General features: G+C 39.8%; 1 protein-coding gene across 4 annotated transcripts in view; it reads left to right on the forward strand.

Annotated features, from left to right (window-relative positions):
• Nucleotides 1–19796, forward strand: part of LOC118423747 (serine/arginine repetitive matrix protein 2-like) — a 46351-nt gene that overhangs the window by 18073 nt on the left and 8482 nt on the right. Inside the window, exons 7-19 of one of the 4 annotated variants that reach the window (XM_035831953.1) lie at nt 4767–4872; nt 5166–5211; nt 6675–6892; nt 7449–7631; nt 8394–8606; nt 9814–9951; nt 10427–10648; nt 11157–11288; nt 12417–12554; nt 13002–15923; nt 17172–17332; nt 17827–19222; nt 19505–19581. In XM_035831953.1, the coding sequence (XP_035687846.1) occupies nt 4767–4872; nt 5166–5211; nt 6675–6892; nt 7449–7631; nt 8394–8606; nt 9814–9951; nt 10427–10648; nt 11157–11288; nt 12417–12554; nt 13002–15923; nt 17172–17332; nt 17827–19222; nt 19505–19581 (5952 nt within the window). Of the gene's footprint in view, nt 1–4766; nt 4873–5159; nt 5212–6674; nt 6893–7448; nt 7632–8393; nt 8607–9813; nt 9952–10426; nt 10649–11156; nt 11289–12416; nt 12555–13001; nt 15924–17171; nt 17333–17826; nt 19223–19504; nt 19582–19796 lie in introns of all 4 variants that reach the window. The other 3 variants (XM_035831951.1, XM_035831952.1, XM_035831954.1) reach the window with 3 other exon arrangements.

Genomic DNA, 19796 nt, shown 5'->3' on the forward strand with positions numbered 1-19796 from the left:
TGTTCCACTAATGACCCTGTCAATCAAATGCCTCCTGTCGCCGTTTGCAATGAAGCGTGTAAGAATTCTCGTCCCAAATGAAGTTTAGCCATATTATATTCCCGGACTTCGACTAAGAAACATCAAGGTCCTATTCCGTGCTTCATGCTTATTACGTCCATAACAGAAACATGTTAATACTTGGTGCGTTTGTCAGTCTGTCTGTCGGTCTTGTAGGTGTGTCTGTGTGTGAATGTGCCTGTGTATTAGACCATCCGGTTACTTATCGTCACCATATCTTTTAGACTTTGGCCACATGTTATCTCACAATCGGACAATCCATACCTGTTTAGTAAGATTCACATGACACAGAAGTATTAAGCAACTTTAGATACAACGATATATCTAATGCCATGAAAAGAATCATATAGGATATAAGCACAACGTCACACACCAAAGAAGACAAAACAACCAACATATACCAGACCGACGTCACAGACTATGTTACCTACGGTCACTTGTTTGTAGTTGAAAACAGAAACCCCCAGTTCAATGCTGGGTAGAGTATCTCTGAGCTGCACCCATCTTTTGGAAGGGACTTAAAATGGGGGTCATGTACAGAAGTGCCACATTAAATGGGAAGGGCTAGCAGCCCCTCCCTGTAACAATATACCTTGTACTTAAAACAAGAAGGAAACATGCCTCCCTACTTGGATCTGAATGAATGAACAAATGAACACAGAACTCTACTACAATGTAGTACTATAGCTCTCCAATCATTTGGATCTGAAATGATATTTCATAGGTCCTCTTTAAAAACATCGTAACTGTCCATAGAGCCATTGTTACACAGCAGAAAAATAGAAAATACACGACAAATCTGCAAGCTCAAATGGACATTTTCGGCATGCACATCACCTCCCAATGTTTGCAGGTCATCAAGGACCTAACAATGTGGTACAATAGTTTTTTAGGAAAAGATATGCTTGACTCTCAATTTTAAGATTTTGTAACCTTCTTGCAATGAAGAAATTGGGTAACAGTTGTTGACATTGTAATGCTTTCTTTAGACTAGCTGTACAATTCTCCTGATCGTTCATTTTATATTAGATTGAGACATAAAATGCATTTCTCATGGTTAATCCCTCTTCGTTCTCAAATGATGAAAGGAGCAGCTTACCTCAAAGTTCAAGTAGGCACATCCTCCAGTTAGTTCCCATCCATGTGCCGCAAACGTGCCTCCGCAAAATACCAAAACCAGGCAGAATGCCGCCAGGAGAGTCCTCTCCTGTTGTTTTCTGGTCCGCATTGTAGTTTTCTCGTGTGTAAATCAATTTTAAGCCGACCAAGGTCCCTCTTGGCGGGAAATTTCTGTTAACGTTTTGATCACCGCGAGAAAGACTTAAAACACACCTTTTATAACGTTGTTTTCTGGCTTACTTGGTGTTCTGAAAATATTTTTCAGAAACGGTTTGCAGGATGTGCGTCACTTGCACGTAAGATGCACGCAGACCTATCTTCCTCCACCCAATATGTAAATGAATCAATCCTCTTTTTCGTGTCACGTTTTTGGAAACAAACGCCGCATGGATGGCTTCCACATCTCTTCGTTTTTCCAGTCCGTGTACCGTTGTTTCTAACGCGATGTCACAGCGATGTTTTCCTGAAATCCTCGTTTAGACGATGGGCTTAGGTTTCTTCAAAGTGTGGAGATACTAGCACCAATGCAGCACGTACGCTCCCAGGAAAATGTAAAACACTTGCCAGAAAATTTATTCATTGTCTGTGTGACTACCAGGAAAGGTATGCATTGGTGTAAAATGAATGTATTAATCATGAAACAACAGGCCCACCTAGCAACACTGACGTCATACGTGCTGTTTTGCAACAACCAAATTAAATGTGTTTAGCTTTTTTTTTTGACAGGCCCTTTTAATTCTTGTGTAGTGAAGAATTCGCCTCGACCCTCGAAAATGTAATTTGTGACCAGAAAATTTCAGGACTTGCTTATTTGGTATGAAAAATGTTTATGTCTTTGCTAGTTGAACAAAGTCACCAGCATAGAAATAATAAATGTGAGGCTATCCTCAAGGTTTCCTGTGGTATGGCCACGTTGATTTGATTACATTATCATCTGCACGTGCATCAATTTTTTGGCTGTTTCAAAAAAAAAGTTTGCAGCCACACAACGCAGCTACAAAATAAGCAAATATTTGCCATGGATTGAAAAAAACTTATTGCCAATGTACGACGATGTAGGTTAGACATTCAGGTAATAAGGTACGCCAAAAAGTAGTTACTCAAGCAACTGGATATGATTTTGTGTTCCACTGTCATGGAATTCAACATCGATCAAAAAAGATGTGAAATTACCAAAATGAAGAATTCGTTGTTAGGTGTACCATATGCTGTGTATTCAATCATTTGTTCAACCTTCTTGATCACTTAGTTTCATAATGAAAGCAACTTTTTTGGGAGGGTGAAACTTTCATTTTATTCACACACTCGCAATCTCATCGGTTTTGGGGTTCCTAGAGGATGTCATCCATATAATCAAATTAACGTGGCCTAAGTTGATAAAATTTTCATTGCCTTGCTCTCTTTGCAAATAGGGTAGTTAGCCCTAGATGCCCTACAGTTTGCAAAATAAAATTTCCCTTTTTTGTAGCCTCAGTGGTTTTAATTGTGGCAGAGGCCCTCCACTGTGAATATGTATTTGCATATAAATTTGGTAGTTTGTTGACATAAAAATGTGGCTTTTTCATGTATGGTATTAATACAGTAACAATAACATTAACAATACCTTCAATCCCTTGACTATGTTCTCACAAAAAACATTGTACAAAACACACTAGTAACAGACTAACACTCACAAACGAACCTATTTGTATCAGTAGGCAACTGCGTTCGGTCAACAACTTGCATAGTTACAGAACCCGTTTTGCTGCTAAACAATCTTTTCTGTTAGAGAAACCTAGAACTAACGCACTGATGAAGTGTTTCATGTACAGGGCTGTCAGTGTGTGGAATAACCTTCCAATTGTCATGCAATCCACACAATCCCTGAGAGTGTTTAAGGATGGTTTGCACAAATACTTCCACCAGTAGTTACAAGCACTGTGCGACAGGATTGTCAATTTTTAAATTATGTATATTGTAAATATGTTATTGATTTAGATGTGTTTGTGACTTGTCTAGTTGCCAACCATGTTTGTATAATGTATTGTCTCTGTGAATGAATACCAGGAAGACTAGCGGTGGACCCTAGGGTCCACCGCTAATGGTTATTCTAATAAAGTTTCAAAGTTTCAAAGTAACAGACTAATATCAAGGAGGTCCTTTTTCAACCTCCTTCTTAATATTAAAAAGCTTGTGTTTATTATAGCACTGTGTTCCTTTACCTGTACATTCATGGTAACTGTTATGAATTTCCAAGTATCCATTTTCCAGACTTATAAAAGGGATATTATTGAGGAGTAGGGTGGGTTAAGAACTTTCTTAAGTAGAGTCCATTCCAAGACACCATGCGGATGTTTGTTGCCATTGTTTAGAATTGATTTTAAAGTTTTGTAATTATATGTCTAGAACATTTTATTCTTCAGAAATATCTTGAACACTGTTTCAACTCTATAAATATTTCTCTGGTCCTGTAAAACTTTGGAAATATTCATGGTGTGGAATTGGATACTTCTAATGGTTTCTAAATAATGATTACAGTATTCTACCATTATTTACCATTTTCTACCATTTTTTGTAAATGGTTCGGTGGGCTAGGAAGATAGCAATTCACACATCCTTGCAAAGTATGGTTGGGTGCCATGCAACAATGGCCCACCACAAAGGATCCACCAGTGCCCAGCAGTGAAATCTAAAAATATACAGATGCAGCAATAGGGCTTACTTTTATGGGGGCAATAAACTAATTTTACTATTTGGCAAGGTTTAAAAATATTTGTAAATATTTGTAAATGTGAAATAATCACACAGGGGTTTCACAATTATTCTAAATAAAGATATTTTTGTACAGTTACTTTCAAAATGTTTCTAAAACATTCAAAGGAATTCAAATAGATGAGTATTTTCTTAGTCAATTTTTGGAAAAGAATTTGATTATTGTGGCTCAGATATTCTTTTATTCAAAATAATTCAGACTAATTATGAATATTGCTTAAAAACCCTCATGGTGTCTTGGAATGGACTCTAGTATTCCTGCCATTTGCAAGGATGTTTTGTAATGTTTGTATCAACGTGGGGTAGTTGGTTGTTTTGATGATTAGGTACAATAGGTACATGAACATGTATGAAGGTTACAGGGTTTAAACTTGGTACGTGGGTGTTTAATTTGGTCAATTTGTTTATTCATCAAAAAACTTGAGTTGGCCTGTAACAAAGATACAGCTTACTTGATTGATGTAAAAAAAAACATATATGTGCATATCCACGCACATATACTGTACATGGTATTACAATTTTAAAGCACTTGACAAAATGTAAGTTGGTATTTGGTCAGTGTCAGTTCAATCGGTTTGTTTCAATCATTGCTAAAGTCTCTTAAAACATGACAGAATTGGGACCAGGTCTGGACTTGTCCATATGCACAAATTTACATTTAAGTAATGAAATGATTGACCTTAACTATGTGAAAACAATTTTTATAGGTACATGTACAGGTATACTTGACATTCAGGTCAGAACCTGTACCTAAACAATATTACTAGTACCTGAGAAAACATAATTTCCTGTCTATTGCTGTCTTTAACTAAGCATTGATACTGTGCCCCATGTAGGAAGAAGGAAATGGGGTGCCATCAACTGTACAGGTCCGGAACAGACGAAACATCAGACAAGCCAAGAAGAGGAAAGTTGAGGAAACTCCTGTTTACATTGAGGAAGGTGTGTAGCATTGACATAATTAACATAATACAGCAAATACAGTCTCTATAACCCAATTATTCAGCTCTATTGTCATTGGTTGCTTACTGGGAAAAGTAACAATCATTTTTACATGTCTATTTTTTACCTTGTGTTTACATTAAGAAAGGTGTATGCCATGTGATAATATAATTAACTAATTGATTAAGTACCTATTAACCAATTATTCAGCTCTATTGTCATTGGTTGCTAAGTGGGAAAAGTAGCAATCAATTTTACATTTCAATTTCTTACTTTGTGTTTTTCAGATCCAATTGATGATCATTCAGCACCAAGGACAACCACGAATATTAACATTAGGTTAGTGTTTCTTCATTTTTTTCTTTGATTTGAAATAGCCCCATTTTAAAAAAAAAATTGACATCATTTCCCTTTGTTACCCAGTAGCTAGGAAACATTTTGAAATCACATATTTGTATTTTGCTGGAAATCAAGCCATGGAAACCTTCTGGTAATAGAGGAAAATAACCTGTTTTTCTGTTCAGGCACTGAACTCTAACAGCAAGTCTGGAGGCTAAAACTGCACTTGTTTTATTTGATTTTTTTCTCTCTCCTTAAAAGTGAGACCAGGTTTGCTTGGGGATTAAAAAAAATACTTGTAAGGCGCACTTTACATTATGCTTTTTGCGTCAGAGGTGAAATTTCCCGCTGTCGGGACGCTGCTATCGGGACCTCTTTACACACCGGCCGGAAATCTGGAAGGACACCCGTGGTGCTTAGGGCATGCGGTAGTGACCTTACCTGACCCGCTGTGCAGGCTTTTAGCTAGGATTTTATAATAGGGAGTCCAAACTTACTGGTGAGTCGCGGTAAGTGACTATTGTAGGAGGGGTCTGGGGGCATCGACCTTCCATGGTGCAGATTTTTTGATGATTTTGAGTTTAAAAAGTGCATTCTAAGGTATCCCAAGAGGCAAAAATACACAATGTACTGTTACAGATATCACAGTAGAAGACTGTGACCACAGATAACCTGGTTGCATCCCTGGTCAATCAGAATTTCATGCTTGTCAGAGGATTTTCTCCCCAGAATAGGGCGTCCAGGGGCATCAAATTTCTTGTTATTCTAAGAAAAGGGCGTCCGGATGACGCGTTGACGCATGCCTGGCTAAAAGCCTGCCGCTGTGACATAAGGCGCAATTCAAATATATGGCGGGAGAGCCGCCACCACATTTGCTGCTTGCCGTGTTTCAGATGTTTTTCTTTACGTGTCTCATTCGCGTTATGTCCAACATGAGGCAGGGAGCAAGGCTAGCGTGCAGGAGATGCCTGGGATACCGGGAGATGTTGTTAGGACGTCGCCCAGCTAGAATTCACCCTGCTTACCCCGCTGCCCTTGCTTTGGCACGAGGTGGCGATCCTATCAACCGGACGATTTGTAGTTACGTAAGGTTACCGGCGACCTTTTGGCAGAAGTTTGTCCAGGGCACACTGTGTGATGCAGAATTCTACAAATTAGCTTTATGCTAAACCCTGACCTCCCGCTAACGCGAGCCCGACGAGTTCTCTTTATACACAGTTTGAAGTTGTCGGGGACTCCCGCTGAGCCTACGGGTGTACACTACAGAGTGGACGGGAGAAAATTTGAAGACAGCGGGACAACGTTAACGGGAACTCTCTTTACACAGGGTTCCCGCTCTCGCAGTCCCGCTCTCGCCAGTCCCGCTAACGCAAATGTAAAGTCGGCCTAAGACTTAGTTAATGCCTGGCAATCTATGAATTCTGTATCTATGAGACAAATCTAATTCTCTGTTTTACATGCAGTCATGGCTTCCCAGTGCAAGAACTCTCAAAGGGAAGAAAAAACAGGAATTTGAACAACCCGCCAAACCGCGAGGCCCATCGTAGGTCCGCCCCTCGGAGAACCAGGCATGCCCCGAGAAGAGACGGCCGCTCCAGTAATCGTGAACAGGGCAGCGGTCATCTAGAGCCAACTGTCACCAGTGCAGAACTGTTGTCCGCTTTGGTGGAAAATTCCCTAGGTAATGAGGATATTTGTATTTTATACCAGTAGTAACCATTGTCTAACCATTGTCGTGCTGAAAGCACCTAGTGTAGAAGACAAAATATTGGATACTTTTATGTTAGTCTTCTGTACTTTAGATATGCCAGTGTAGTGAATTTTTTCCCTTTTTTTAATGTTCAAAAAGATTGATACAAAAGGTAAGCAGCATGCTAATTGTTTACTGTAAAATACAATATTGTGAGGATGTTTTTTTAATACTCTCAGGTAATACATTAAACTGAGAGACAAAATGAAAGACCTGGAAATATAAGTGGTTCTCCATAGTACTTTTATTGAGGATTTTAAGGTCTGAATCAACAGAACTGCAATTGTAGCTGTTGAGAAATGTTATTTGCACCTGTGAATTGTCACAAATATGCAAAAGATGTAAAGTAGGTACTGTGATTATACATGTAGTCTTTCATTTTTTCACTGTATCTCAGATTCATTTATTCATAGACCATATTTTGCATCAATAGTATACATGTAACTAAGCAAAAATCATGTTAACATGCCTCAAATGTAAATTTCAGGTGTATCAGGTGATGGTCATGTGACCAATGGTTGCCATGGTGATGATGATGTCACAGGAAATGCCGACCCCTCGGCAGAAGATGGCAGGCTCCTGCACGTGCTTGGGGAGGCCTCGCTTGGACTGTTTGAGCAAAGTGGAGCAAAAGACATTCAGGAATCTACAACAGTTCTTAATTCTGGAGGTCAGAAATAAATATCAAAACATTTTTGTTTTCTAGTGGATTCGAAATTTGACTGTAAGCGTAGATCACTAATAATATGATTTTGGGGTAAAAAATTATTTTTTGCCTGCATACTGTTTGTGATAAATTCTTATTTCAGCTCTGTCTTCCATTTTATTTTACATTTCTTGTGATAATATTCAGAGCTTCCTTAGAAGTCTCCTGTCAAAATTAAAAGTTATATCCTGATGTATTTGATATAAAGAAAACTAGGAGTAAGACACCATCCCTTCTGTGGTCAGCTCAAGAAAAATTGGAACAACTCAGCCTTCCGGTTTCATCATCATTATCTCTGTTTTACTTTAAGATGATTCTAATGTGACTAAAATTCTCTTCCACCTTTCTTATTGTTCTTGCTCAAAAAGGTTATTCTCTGTTTGTGCCACTAGAAATTGAACTGCCTATGGAGTTTGCACATTATTAGTATTTCTAAAACTTAAAAGTTGTGTAAGATACTGAAAATGCATCCTGAATCAAGGCTGTCTCCAGCTTTAATTTTTTTCCCGTCCCTCTCATTGTTTTTGAGCCAAGGTTGTAAATTTTCCTTGTAAAATCTGTCATTTTATATGTATGAAAACACCTTTTCATTAATTTTATGTACTGGAGTTCAGATTTTGGGGACGAATGGGGTAGAAATTTTGTCCAAATTTCCGTCCCAGGGTGGAGGAACGGGTCCTGGAGACAGCCCTCATAAGTGAACTAAATTGTCTTCTTTTCTCTCAGGAAAAGTTCCAACAATAGAAGAACATAAAGAAGACCAGGTTGGTGAGAAGCCTCTACTGACAAGCCATGATCACAATGATGGGAGTCATGCTGACCAGGAACCCCATGGAGATGACCAGAAGTCGGACACACTCGGCCCCACCATCAGCGAGGCAGAACCATTGGACATTAGCAAGGACCAGGAACAGATGGCCGTCGACCTTCTGACAACAGGTCAGGACTGGTTCTTTTCTTAAGGTCAACAGTGAAGACATGTTGTTTCTTAGAATTGCCTATCATAGTATAACGCAAGTTCACCTTTATCTGTGGGGCGAGCTATATCCGTTGTTTTCAAAAACAATGTATTCAAGGAAGTCAACTAATCAAGTATACAGACAGTGTTTTTAAACTGCAATATTTTGAAAATATTGCAATTTTAAACCACCATCCAATGTTCCCTAAATATCATGTTTTTAAAACATAATGAAAAGGTTCCCCTGTGGATAAAGGTGAAGTAGTGGCATAGAACTTATTAGAAATTTTTATTTTATCCTTCACAGAAAGGAAACATAATATCATTTTTGCTCCAATTCTTCCCCTTCCTTTTCTTCTCTTCCAAAGAAATAAGGTCAATGACCTGGTTCAGATGGCTGTCACAAAGGTTACTAGAGAACATGTGGCTTTTGATATGTAGATGTAATTTAGTACATTGTATATCTACAAACTAAGTGGTGAATTGTGTCTTGCATTAGAGGTATGAATATACCGGATATATACACAATAAATACACAATAGATATAAACACTGTATGCCTTACTTGATAGCTCTGTTGGAAGGACCTTGCATGAAAACACCTAAAATTTTGGTCTGGATTCATAACCAAGACTTTCTGATAATAAGTTCCCCAGAGATGTACTCACCTCTGTCAGTACTTTACTTTCAAATTGTAAAATTACAAAGTTGAAAGGAAACTGCCAAATTTCTGCTATATATAGGTTTGCTGTTCTCCAAGTGCTGTCTACGTGTTGTGCTTATATTCCTCTGCATATTCCAACTGAACTCAATACCTTCCAGAGAAAACATGCTCAAAAGTCAGCCTACAGTTTAATTCAAACTAGGTGTGAGACCGGTCCAGAAAAACTGGACCTGAAAAAAAATCAGTGGACAGAAGAGTTGATAGCCATTTTTACCAAGTTTCTATTGTCAAACTTGGTCTAAAAGAAGACAGTTACTAAGTTATTGTTGTCTACATGAAAATGGGATTTCAAAATGCCAGTGAACGTCAGATACTCCAGCAGAATGGCAAAATGGACCGTTGTTTTGAGTATTGCCCATTCAGGAGTTTTCACTGACAATAGGGTCCAGGTTTTGGTCCTGACCTGGACCTGAATTTTTTGTACCGGTACCGGCCCCTGATTCAAACTCCTGTAATTTTTTACAGAAGTTGAAGATGAAGTTCCCGCAGACATAGGGAAGGAGGTAAAGGCACAGGAGAAGGTAGAGTTCTGGCTGAAACACCACAACACAACTGCCACAGAACCAGGGGGCACAGAGGACCTGGATCCATATGAGTTCATAGGTAACGTACAGAGTCTTTGTTTGCTTCAGAAAGATAGTGTGTTACACAATCTCTTGCAGACAGGTCATATACCTCTAATTCAGGGGACAATTCCCTTTCCTAGGGTCACCAATAGGATCTCAGTATTCTCTGTAACCATGGAAACCAGTCATCACAACTCCAACACAAAGGTAAAAGACAGTGATTGGTCCATGTTAGTACATTATGCATAAGTCAATAGGATAAAGGTGTTCAAAAATCTCCTGACTTAGAGGTGTTGGCTATCATGTTTTTAGGGGCCTGACCAGGGCTGCTAGAAGCATGATTTAGTCAGGCTATTTTAAGCACTGGTCGCTCAATTTGAAAATGCACATTTTCCAAAATTCAAGTTCACCATGGAATTAGAAACCCTGAAATGTTGATCTGAATTTTATCTTGTAAGGATTACACAGATATTTTCTAAACCTTGTTGATGTTTTGGAATACTTACATGTAGGCAGCCAGCAGGATCATGCAAAAGGGAAGAAGAAGTCTAGGAAAAGGGGGAAGAAAGGAAGAAAGCCTCCTGCAGCTGACAACAGGAACAAGAAGTCTCCTAAGTCTTCTTCTGGTCCTTCTAAAGGCAAACCTACGAAGACATCAGCTAAGAAGGTTGAAGAAGTGGAAGATGTAGAGGTAGACTGTGAAGACTTGGATCAGGAAGAAGGGGAGGCCTCAGGTACTTGTAGTGTCCATTATCTTCCACTTAGTACTAAACTTATTACCTTTGATAGTAAGTTATGTTTTTGGTAGTGTTTGTGTATGTGTTTGTGTGTGGATGGACAGCATAACACTTGAAGGCCTGGATGGATTGTCTTAATGTTCAGTATTTGGGTATGGTGGCCTTGAAAAGGTGTCTTCTAACACATGCAAGACATAAGCATTTTCTTTTACACAACCAGTTTTTCTAACCTGCTGGTTGTGTAAAAGAAAAGTCTTATGTCCTATGATCTACCAACCTGATTAAATTATTTTCGGAAGAAACACCTGTTCCGCCATACCTTCCACTGTATTGGAGAACCTTGATATATAAATAAATGAATATCTGAAATGTTGAGTCATGCAAACCCAAAATTGTACAAATGTATTTTTTCTGGGGAGGGGGGTTTGCTGGGGAAAAACCTCCACCAGCACAATCTGACACTTGACTAAATGTTTTTCTCCATTTTGTTTGTTCACTTGTTTAGCTGCTAGCATGACTGACTGTTCGGAGGCATCATGGAAGCCTGGCCAGTCTGACCCGGATTGGGGGAAGGGAAGAAGCTCGCGACGGAAGTCTGCAGAGACAAACGCTGACAAAGAATCTGTATCCAGCAAAGGTTAGTGTGATGTTCTTGATGTATCATCAATGTAGATTGGTTAGTGAAAAGTTTTATCTCTTTCACCAGATGTATTCTTGTTATTGATTGGTTAGTGAAAGATTTGGCTATCATTGTAACATACTTTTTAGATTGCCTGCAACATCTACAGATATGACAGGTTGTTGTATTGACTTTTGAGTTTTTAAAACAAGCTTCCCTCACATATTCTGTGTTTAACGCAGGCTTTTAGCCAGGCATGCGTCAATGAGTCATCTGGACGCACTTTTCTTAGAATAACAAGAAATTTGATGCCCCTGGACGCCCTTACACTGAGGAGTAAATCCTCTGACAAGCATGAAATTCTGATTGACCAGGGATGCTACCAGGTCATCTGTGGTCACAGTCTTCTACTGTGACCTCTGGAACAGTATTTTTCCTCTTGGGATTACCTAAGAATGCACTTTTTTAACTTAAAATCATCAAAAACTCTGCACCCTGGAAGGTGATGCCCCCAGACCCCCCTACAATAGTCACTTACCGCGACTCTCTAATGAGTTTGGACTCCCTATTATAAAATCCTAGCTAAAAGCCTGGTTTAACGGATATAGATACTACTCAGCGTAACACACCAGATTAGCAAGCATACGTAACGGCAAGCAATGTTTTCATTGAATGACGTATCATACTACATTTTATATACCGTACTGTAGATGTGATAATAGTTTGCAAGACCAACAAAATGCCTGCTATACTGTGTATGTATTTATTTTCTTTTGGAAATAGGCTTTCTGCACTGTTTTAGATTGGCTATGAGAAAATACTGTACTACAAAAGTGATGAAAGCATATTTGCGAGGAAAAAATATTGTGTTGAAGGCACTACGAAAAATGCAAAAAAAGGACCACTGATTATGTTACAATTTTAAACTCTATATCCGTACCCAAAATAAAGCGCTTACCAACAAGCTTTCAATCAGTCCTCTAATCCTTATCAAGTTCAAATGACCCAAAATTGAACTTACATTCAAGTAAAGAACCACTGCGTTGATTTATTTAAAGAAAAAGAAAAAAGATCATCATTGATTTGTCACTAGTCTAAAAGGCAAGATTACAAGTCTAATATGATATACGTTTCACATCTAACAAGGTCGTAAGAGGAAGCAAAGAAATCCTGCCGACAGGGAGGACCAGATGACAGTGTCTTCAGGAAGCAGCAGTCAGCTGCGCATCGACCGATGGGTGCAGAGAAAAGAGAAACTGTTTGTCAAGAGCTACAGCAAACCTGGTATGTCTGTGATTTGTTATTAATGTGTTGTTACACATGTAGTTGTAGGCTATTCCATTAAAAAGGTACAGGGGATCAGTAAGAGGATTGTGTTTAGGCAGAAATGGTTTTAAAGGCAACTTTTAAAGCCTTTTGGTGGGAAAATCAAACCTCATCTTTGTAGAAAAATCCCATAGTTTGTCAGACTTTGGTGATAACTTGCATGCTTCTGAAAGTTGCATGCTGTAGATGATGACATAGAAATTTATTACGATATTCCATACAATGTGGAAGAGGATGATGTACAAAAATGAAATAAAACAGATTGGAATAGATCAAGAAGAGTTTTTTGTGATCACCTACATTGTTGTGAACATGCCCATTTTGCAAAGAAACGTAGTTGCATGAGTTGTTACATTTTTAGGCAGAAGTTACTCAGTGCTGATGCAAGCCCAATCTCATTCACAGCTTCGTCCCGGCGCGAGAAAACTTTACTCCATAAGAAGAAGGCTGCAGGTCTTGAGGAACAGTGGCGGAGAGCCAAGGACATGGCCGGAGACTTCTCCGCCAAAGTCTTGCACCCTATCGCCGAAGAACTCCCCAGCAAGACTAAGAAGAAATCTAAAGACAACCACACAACATCAAAAGCTTCTACAAAGGAAACCTGTAGTGCAACAGGTCTACATCCTTTGCAGGATTTGCCAAGTCTAGGAGAGAGAGAAGAAGTACTCAATAGTGAAGATGACATGTGTGTTTACCTCACAAGCAATGGAGAACTCCTCAACAGCCCTGAAAAGAGCGACAACCCAAGTGATGATGATCAAGATCAGGAAAAACAGCCAACCAAGGAGAAGTCTGTAGCATTGACGGAACAAGAACAGAAGATCGCAGCAGATCTCAATGAGCTCGATGAACAGACACTCAGTCAGCTAGGCATGTTCTCACAGCAGTACCTTCAGAAGAGGAAGAGAAGGAAGGATAGGAAGAAGAGACTTGAAGAGGTGCAAAATGAGGATGAGGACAACATCTTCGCAGCAATCCGGGCTTTAGAAAGTGAGAGCAATCTTTGCAACAAGGAACATCAAACCCAAGATGAAACATCAAGAAAAGAAGATAACTGCACAGAAGTAGTGGATGCAGGAGATGTAATTTCAGCACCAGTGGATGAAGAAGTGAAGAAGGATAACAATTCCAGAAAGTCCCGACAGGCAAGGTCTTTGTCCCGAGATCGCAGAGGTCAAGGTGATGTCACAGAGGAAAAAGAAGCAAGGCCAAGGCGGACAAGATCTTCTTCAAGGAAGAGTGCAGAAGATGTCCTTGTAGATGTTGGGAATGCTGTGTCCGACAGAAGCAGTAGACAAGCAGGATCTTCATCTAAGACTAAGACTAATGTAAGGAAGAATCAGAATGACAAGGAAGATGGTGAAACAAATGGTGAAGAACAGTCAAGACCAGATTGCATGAAGGATGAGTGTGAACATATCCCCCAAGATGCAGGAACATCTGACAAAGATAAGCTTGCTAAGAAGCAGAAGGAAGAAACAGAAAGACAGCAAACTGCAAAAGAAGAAAAGACATCTGAAAAGGAATTGGAAACAAGGCAAGAAGGTTCTGTCAACATTGAAGAAACTGCCATGAAGGAAAATGCAACGTCACCAAAGGCTTTGCAGATGAGAAAACGTCACGCTGCAGAAAAACAAACTAACAAGAAAGCTCTTGGCAACATGGGAGAATCGCTTGGCGTACGACAGACAAGACGCAACAAGAAGATGCCTGAGACCGTGAAGGAAGCTGAACCTCCGAAGCATCTCCCTCTTGTGACAACAAAAGACACAGTTCCTCAGGATCCTTACCAGTTTCAGTACAGCCAGGAAAGCAACAGAAAGAAAGCAGGAAAGAAGAAGGGAAGGAGACAACGGGGTAAAGTGAAGAAGCTGAAAAGGACAAAAGCAAGGAAAAGGGAGTTGCTGTTGATCCAAACAGGATGGATAGAAAGAGAAGAGGCTGGAGAAGATGAAGATAGTGAAGAGGAAAATGGTCAGGAGAATGTGGAAGACCAAACGGTTGACGAGTTAAATGTGGATGAATCTAGGGATGCCCAAGCACACTTAGACAAGCAAGAAGAAAGGGACCAGGATACAAAGGTCCTTGGTGAAGAGAAGGATAATACAGAAGTATCAGTTATTCCAGAGTCAAACCCCAACACAGAGCCCATCTCAAGCAGTGTGAAGAACAAAAAGCATGATGTTGACCTTACTGCCTGTCAACCAAGTTGTTCATTGGAGGAAACTCCAGGCATCTACTCCACTGACATTATCCCTCCATCTGTAGAGGGCACTCAGATAATGTCTCCTCAAGCTGGCAAAAAGAAGAGGAAGACCTCCTTGAATAAGAAGAAGACAGAGGAAGACACAAGTCAGAGGGAGACAGGGGAAGACACAAAACTGTCCAAGTCTGGAAAAGTTTCATCGCCAGAGACGGAAAACTCTGAGGACATCATTCAACCATCCTGGCAAGATTTACTGAAGCAGACTAAAGACAAAATCTCCAACAAACCAGAAAATATGAAGGAGTCTGAAAGAGCACAAGATGAAAACATAAGGCGGAGTCCAAGACGCTGTTCCAAGAATGCCTCAGCTAACAGAAAGGGCAAAGATCAAGACATAAAACAGCCCAGAATGAACAGCCCAGAGAAAGATAAGGATGGACCACAAGATGTATTAAGTAGCCCAAGACGTAGACCAAAGAAACCTTTGGAAGAACAAGACATAAGGAGGAGTCCACGACACAGCACACATAAACCCCTAGCTGGAGCTGTAAATGCAGAACAAGATGCAATAGTGAATTCAAGGCATCACCCAGAGCAAGATGAAAAACAAAATACAAGCAGAACTACAGAGCACAGCCCAGAGAAAGCTTTGGATAAAGAAGACAAAGAGATGATAAGAAGTCCAAGGCGCAGGACTGAGAAAGTTATGAATGAAGACAAGAACAAAACAGGAAAGGGAAATCTTCATCCTGGCAACAAAGAAAAGAGAAACATACTACAAGACTTTGGCAATGTGGTCAGGAATATCCCTGATACAATAACATTGGCTAGCCCCTCTCCTCCAAGGAGAAACTTCGCAGGTGTGGCGAGCAACACAAGATCACACAAGAGGGGAGAAGGGTGCATCCTTGACTCAAGAAACGATGAGGAAATCTTATCTTTGCCCGCAAGCCAAGACAGAAGTTTGGAGAACAGTATGGAAGACTGTGGTGTGATACTAGAGTCAGAGACTACTACAGAGTTTGACGGGAAGTTAGTGGAAGTGGTAGCTGATGTTCACAGGCTGGCAGAGTTCTCAGAGGGGAGCCAACAGTCTCAGAGACAGAACAAGTTAAGAAAAGGTAGACTTCTCTTTAACCATTAGCTTACAAAGGTAGATGTTTAACACCAAATCTGTATTGGTTATGGCAATAGGCAGCAGAGAGATGGTTAATGCAAGGAGGTTCCTTTTTCAACCTCCTTGGTTAATGTTGTCTTCCTTCGCAACAGACTTACATTTTGTAGAACCGACAATTGCTTGGTCCTTATAAAGCAGGGCTCGAAATACACTTTTCAGTCAACTTGCACCTGTGCAAGTTAAGCCAAAGGTAACTTGCACCAAAAGAAACTTACTTGCACAACCCAAAATAGTGAACTGTTAACCCCTTATCTCCTCTTCTGAAAATTTGCAAATGTACATGAGTAAATGGGGATACATACCGGTAAAGACCAGCACATGTTTGGATATTTGTTTTTCCGTAGCGTATTTTATTTTTGGTTTGAAATTGTACAAACTGTTTCATAAAAACTGTGAATTTAGCCTCAATTAAAGACAATTCAATGTCTACAACTCGATAAGATCCATAGATTTCTTCTGGACTCATCGAGTGACATCCATCACAGTAACTATTCTTAAGCATCTCCAGAATGAAGTGGTAGAACAACTCAATACAATACATATAACTGGAAAAACCAGTTGAACATATTAAAGTCACTAATTAGTATGCAAATGTAACTCATATGCAAATCAAGGTAAGACAGCACCATAGGAACATTAGCATTGTAGAGATGGATTTGTTTACCTGGATGTCTAACCAAATTTAGAAATAACAAATTTAGGCTTTTTTTTTATTCAGTGTTATTTTCTTTTACCTTTCAATGACAGACAATATCCTCGGTGTGTGTAAGCTTTTTCTAATGTCAGGTATTAGAGGACAAAAGTAACTTGCACTGGTGCAAGTTTGGTCTTAACTTACTTGCACCACACCAATTTTACTTGCACAAACTTGCATATGCATGTGGTATTTCGAGCCCTGTAAAGGGATGTTCCCTCAAGTACATGCATGTATAAACTAAATATACAATGTGAAATTAGAGGGTAGAGATGCTTTGAATGGATGCAGAGGGGTTTTAAAGATGAAAAATAGTGTTCAACACAAAGTGGACCAAAAATGTTCCTGATTACCCCATGATATTTTAAATGGAAAAGCCTTCAACTGTTTGTCGTAACGTTTTACTTGGTCTGTGGTGTCTAAGTCCATGACTTGTACATGTAGCATGTTATTACATTCTGTTGTTTTAACGATTATATTTCATCTCTCCAAATGCAGCAGCATCTGACATACAGTCTCCTGGGCGGCATGCCAGTGGGAGGACCCCAGCATCACTCCGCAGCAGTGGGAGGGACAGCACCCCAGGGGAGGTGCCCCCCACCCCTCCCCCACCCTCCACACCTCCTGTCTTACCAGCTACTATCAGCACCAGCGGTCAAGTAAGGAAACAAATCTGTGTACTTTTGATTGATTGAAACTGAACTTTGCTCAATCCTCTTCAGCCTTTTGTAAACTTTAAGGCATACAAATGTTAGTTTAAGTTCCCTACCACACCTTTTGGTGTGAAAGGTAATGCCCATTTCTGTTTCTATAACCCATGATCCACACATTTGTAAAGGAAGCTACAGCAGCTAGTCAATTGATGTTGTTGTGTATCTAACTACCATAATCACAAACAATAATTCTGATGAAGTAACTACATATATGGAGGTTTTGTTTTTGTCTAAGAACATGTTGATTAATAGACAGGTATAATTAATATTACTTTTTTTAGACATAAGTTTATTTCTCTTCAACCTTGTCAATGGAACTTTGATACCAAGGGGCTATCGTTGCAGAGAAGGTTGACTTGTGTTGAAATATCTTATTTGTTACAGTGTATCAATTTTTTTAACAATCATGATTCAGAACCTCTGTTTTCATTTTTTTATAGAAAGCAGCAAAAGACAGGAACAGGCTGAGCATACAAAGGCGAAGTTCGCAACTTAGCTCGCCAGAGAATACGCCATCTATCTGTTCCAACTCTCAAGAGAACACACCTTCTACTCCAGGTGTCCAGAAGTCACTACCAACTAGCACCAAGTCTCAGCCAAAGTCTAGTGCTACGCCTCCTGATGCAGTAGACAATGAAAAGGACACACCCAAGTCATGTCCTCCAGAGAGTGAAGTATCCACAGTGTGTAGTCAGGTATCCACACCAGAAGTTGACACAGACTCAGATGTGGTCCCAGACACTGAAGAAAATCCCACTAAGAAAGGAAAAAGGAAATCCTCAAATTTGCAAAAGGCTTCAGATTCAGAAGCTACCCCCAGAACGAAAGTGACATCCCCAAGTATGATGTTTCAGCAGTCTTTTCCAGATTCTGGAAATACAGAAGCTAGCGTCTCTCTCCTTGAGAATGTGAAACCAAGGGGTGCAGAAACAGTTTCACAACAGAAGAGAAAAAGTCCTCGACTCAGTAGAGGGGTATCGGACAGTGGCAAACAGGAGAGGAAATGCAGCGACGAACCGAAAGAGACAGTTACACAGAAACTGGAGCAAAGCGAAGCTGAACAGACCAACTCAAAACGTCATCTTAAAGAACAAAGAGGAAAGGAAGAAGTTAAAACTGACAACTTGAAGCCTACTGAGAAAGTGGTAGGAAAACAAGCTAGCTTTGAAGGACTAATTCAGCAATCCAATGAAATTGAACACTACGATGTTACAGATGATGATAAGGAAGACCTTCAGATGGAAGACATTGAAGAGGAAGATGGACAAGAGGAAGAGGATGCTGTAGAAGATGAAGATGACAGTGAGGAGGATGATCTTGTCCCTCCAACTCCTCCAGACACCTCCTTCACACAACTGACCCAGAGAACCAAGACTGTGAAGTCTAAAACTTGGACACCAGAAAGGGTTACAAGGGAAGACCTGAAAGAAAACAACTTTCAACCTGTCATATTAGAAGAAGAGGAAGATCGTGAGTGTAACTGGTCGGATGATGACAATGATGAACTGCCTGACCTTGACGAGGAACCAGAGCATCAGGTGTCATCCACAGGTCATTCCAACACAGCAACTCCACAGAATGGCGGAAGAAACAAGGCAGAGGAACAACCAGATGCGAAAGAAGGCTTCAAGGAAAACCAAAAAGACACTGACATTAATACTCGTTCTCAGAGTAAGAGAAGGAAAGCAGCAAGTGGAGAAATTGAAGCGAAAGACGAAGCAACTGACGAATCAATGCCCAAAAGGAGAAAGTCAGATATTGACTCAGAGTGGAAAGAGGAAAGGATCCCTAAAGTTGATGTTGTCAACGTCACAGCCGGCTTTGAGAATAATGAAGGTACTGTAAATTATCTGTTTTTTAAAAGTTGATGGTTAAGACGATACTATAACACAAAAACGTGAAAATATGAACACTGCCAATATTTAAAACTTACAGCATGTGATCACTGCTTTTTATGTATTTCTCCCAAGAACAAATTAAAGTGTTTACCATACTTACATGTATTCAATTCAAAGAGTTGGTAGATTCATCAACTTGAAGATAGAAATTAAGATTAGGAGTATTTTTTTTTCATTCTTAATGGATTGATTGTGTTCTATATCCCCTTGTTTGCTTTAGAGTCTGACCTGAGCCAGGACAGCCACGTCCATGACCTGACCAATGCTTCATCCTTGAGTGAGCTGTATGATACACAGGTAGGGTAGCTCTTATGGTGCTGTACTTAGATTTGTGTTTGCTTGTTACAATTTGATAGCCTGGGTGCCATCCTATTTGGTGCACTGGGGCTCCCAAACTCGCTCATCAAATTTTCTTGAGTGAACTCATATGGGATCCCCAATAAACTACTGTAAACAGAATGGAACCCTGGCTACCAATTTAACATTTCTGTATCATGCCATAGAATTCTTGT

The sequence above is a fragment of the Branchiostoma floridae genome, chromosome 10 (genome assembly GCF_000003815.2).
Source record: "Branchiostoma floridae strain S238N-H82 chromosome 10, Bfl_VNyyK, whole genome shotgun sequence".
Lineage (NCBI taxonomy): Eukaryota > Metazoa > Chordata > Leptocardii > Amphioxiformes > Branchiostomatidae > Branchiostoma > Branchiostoma floridae.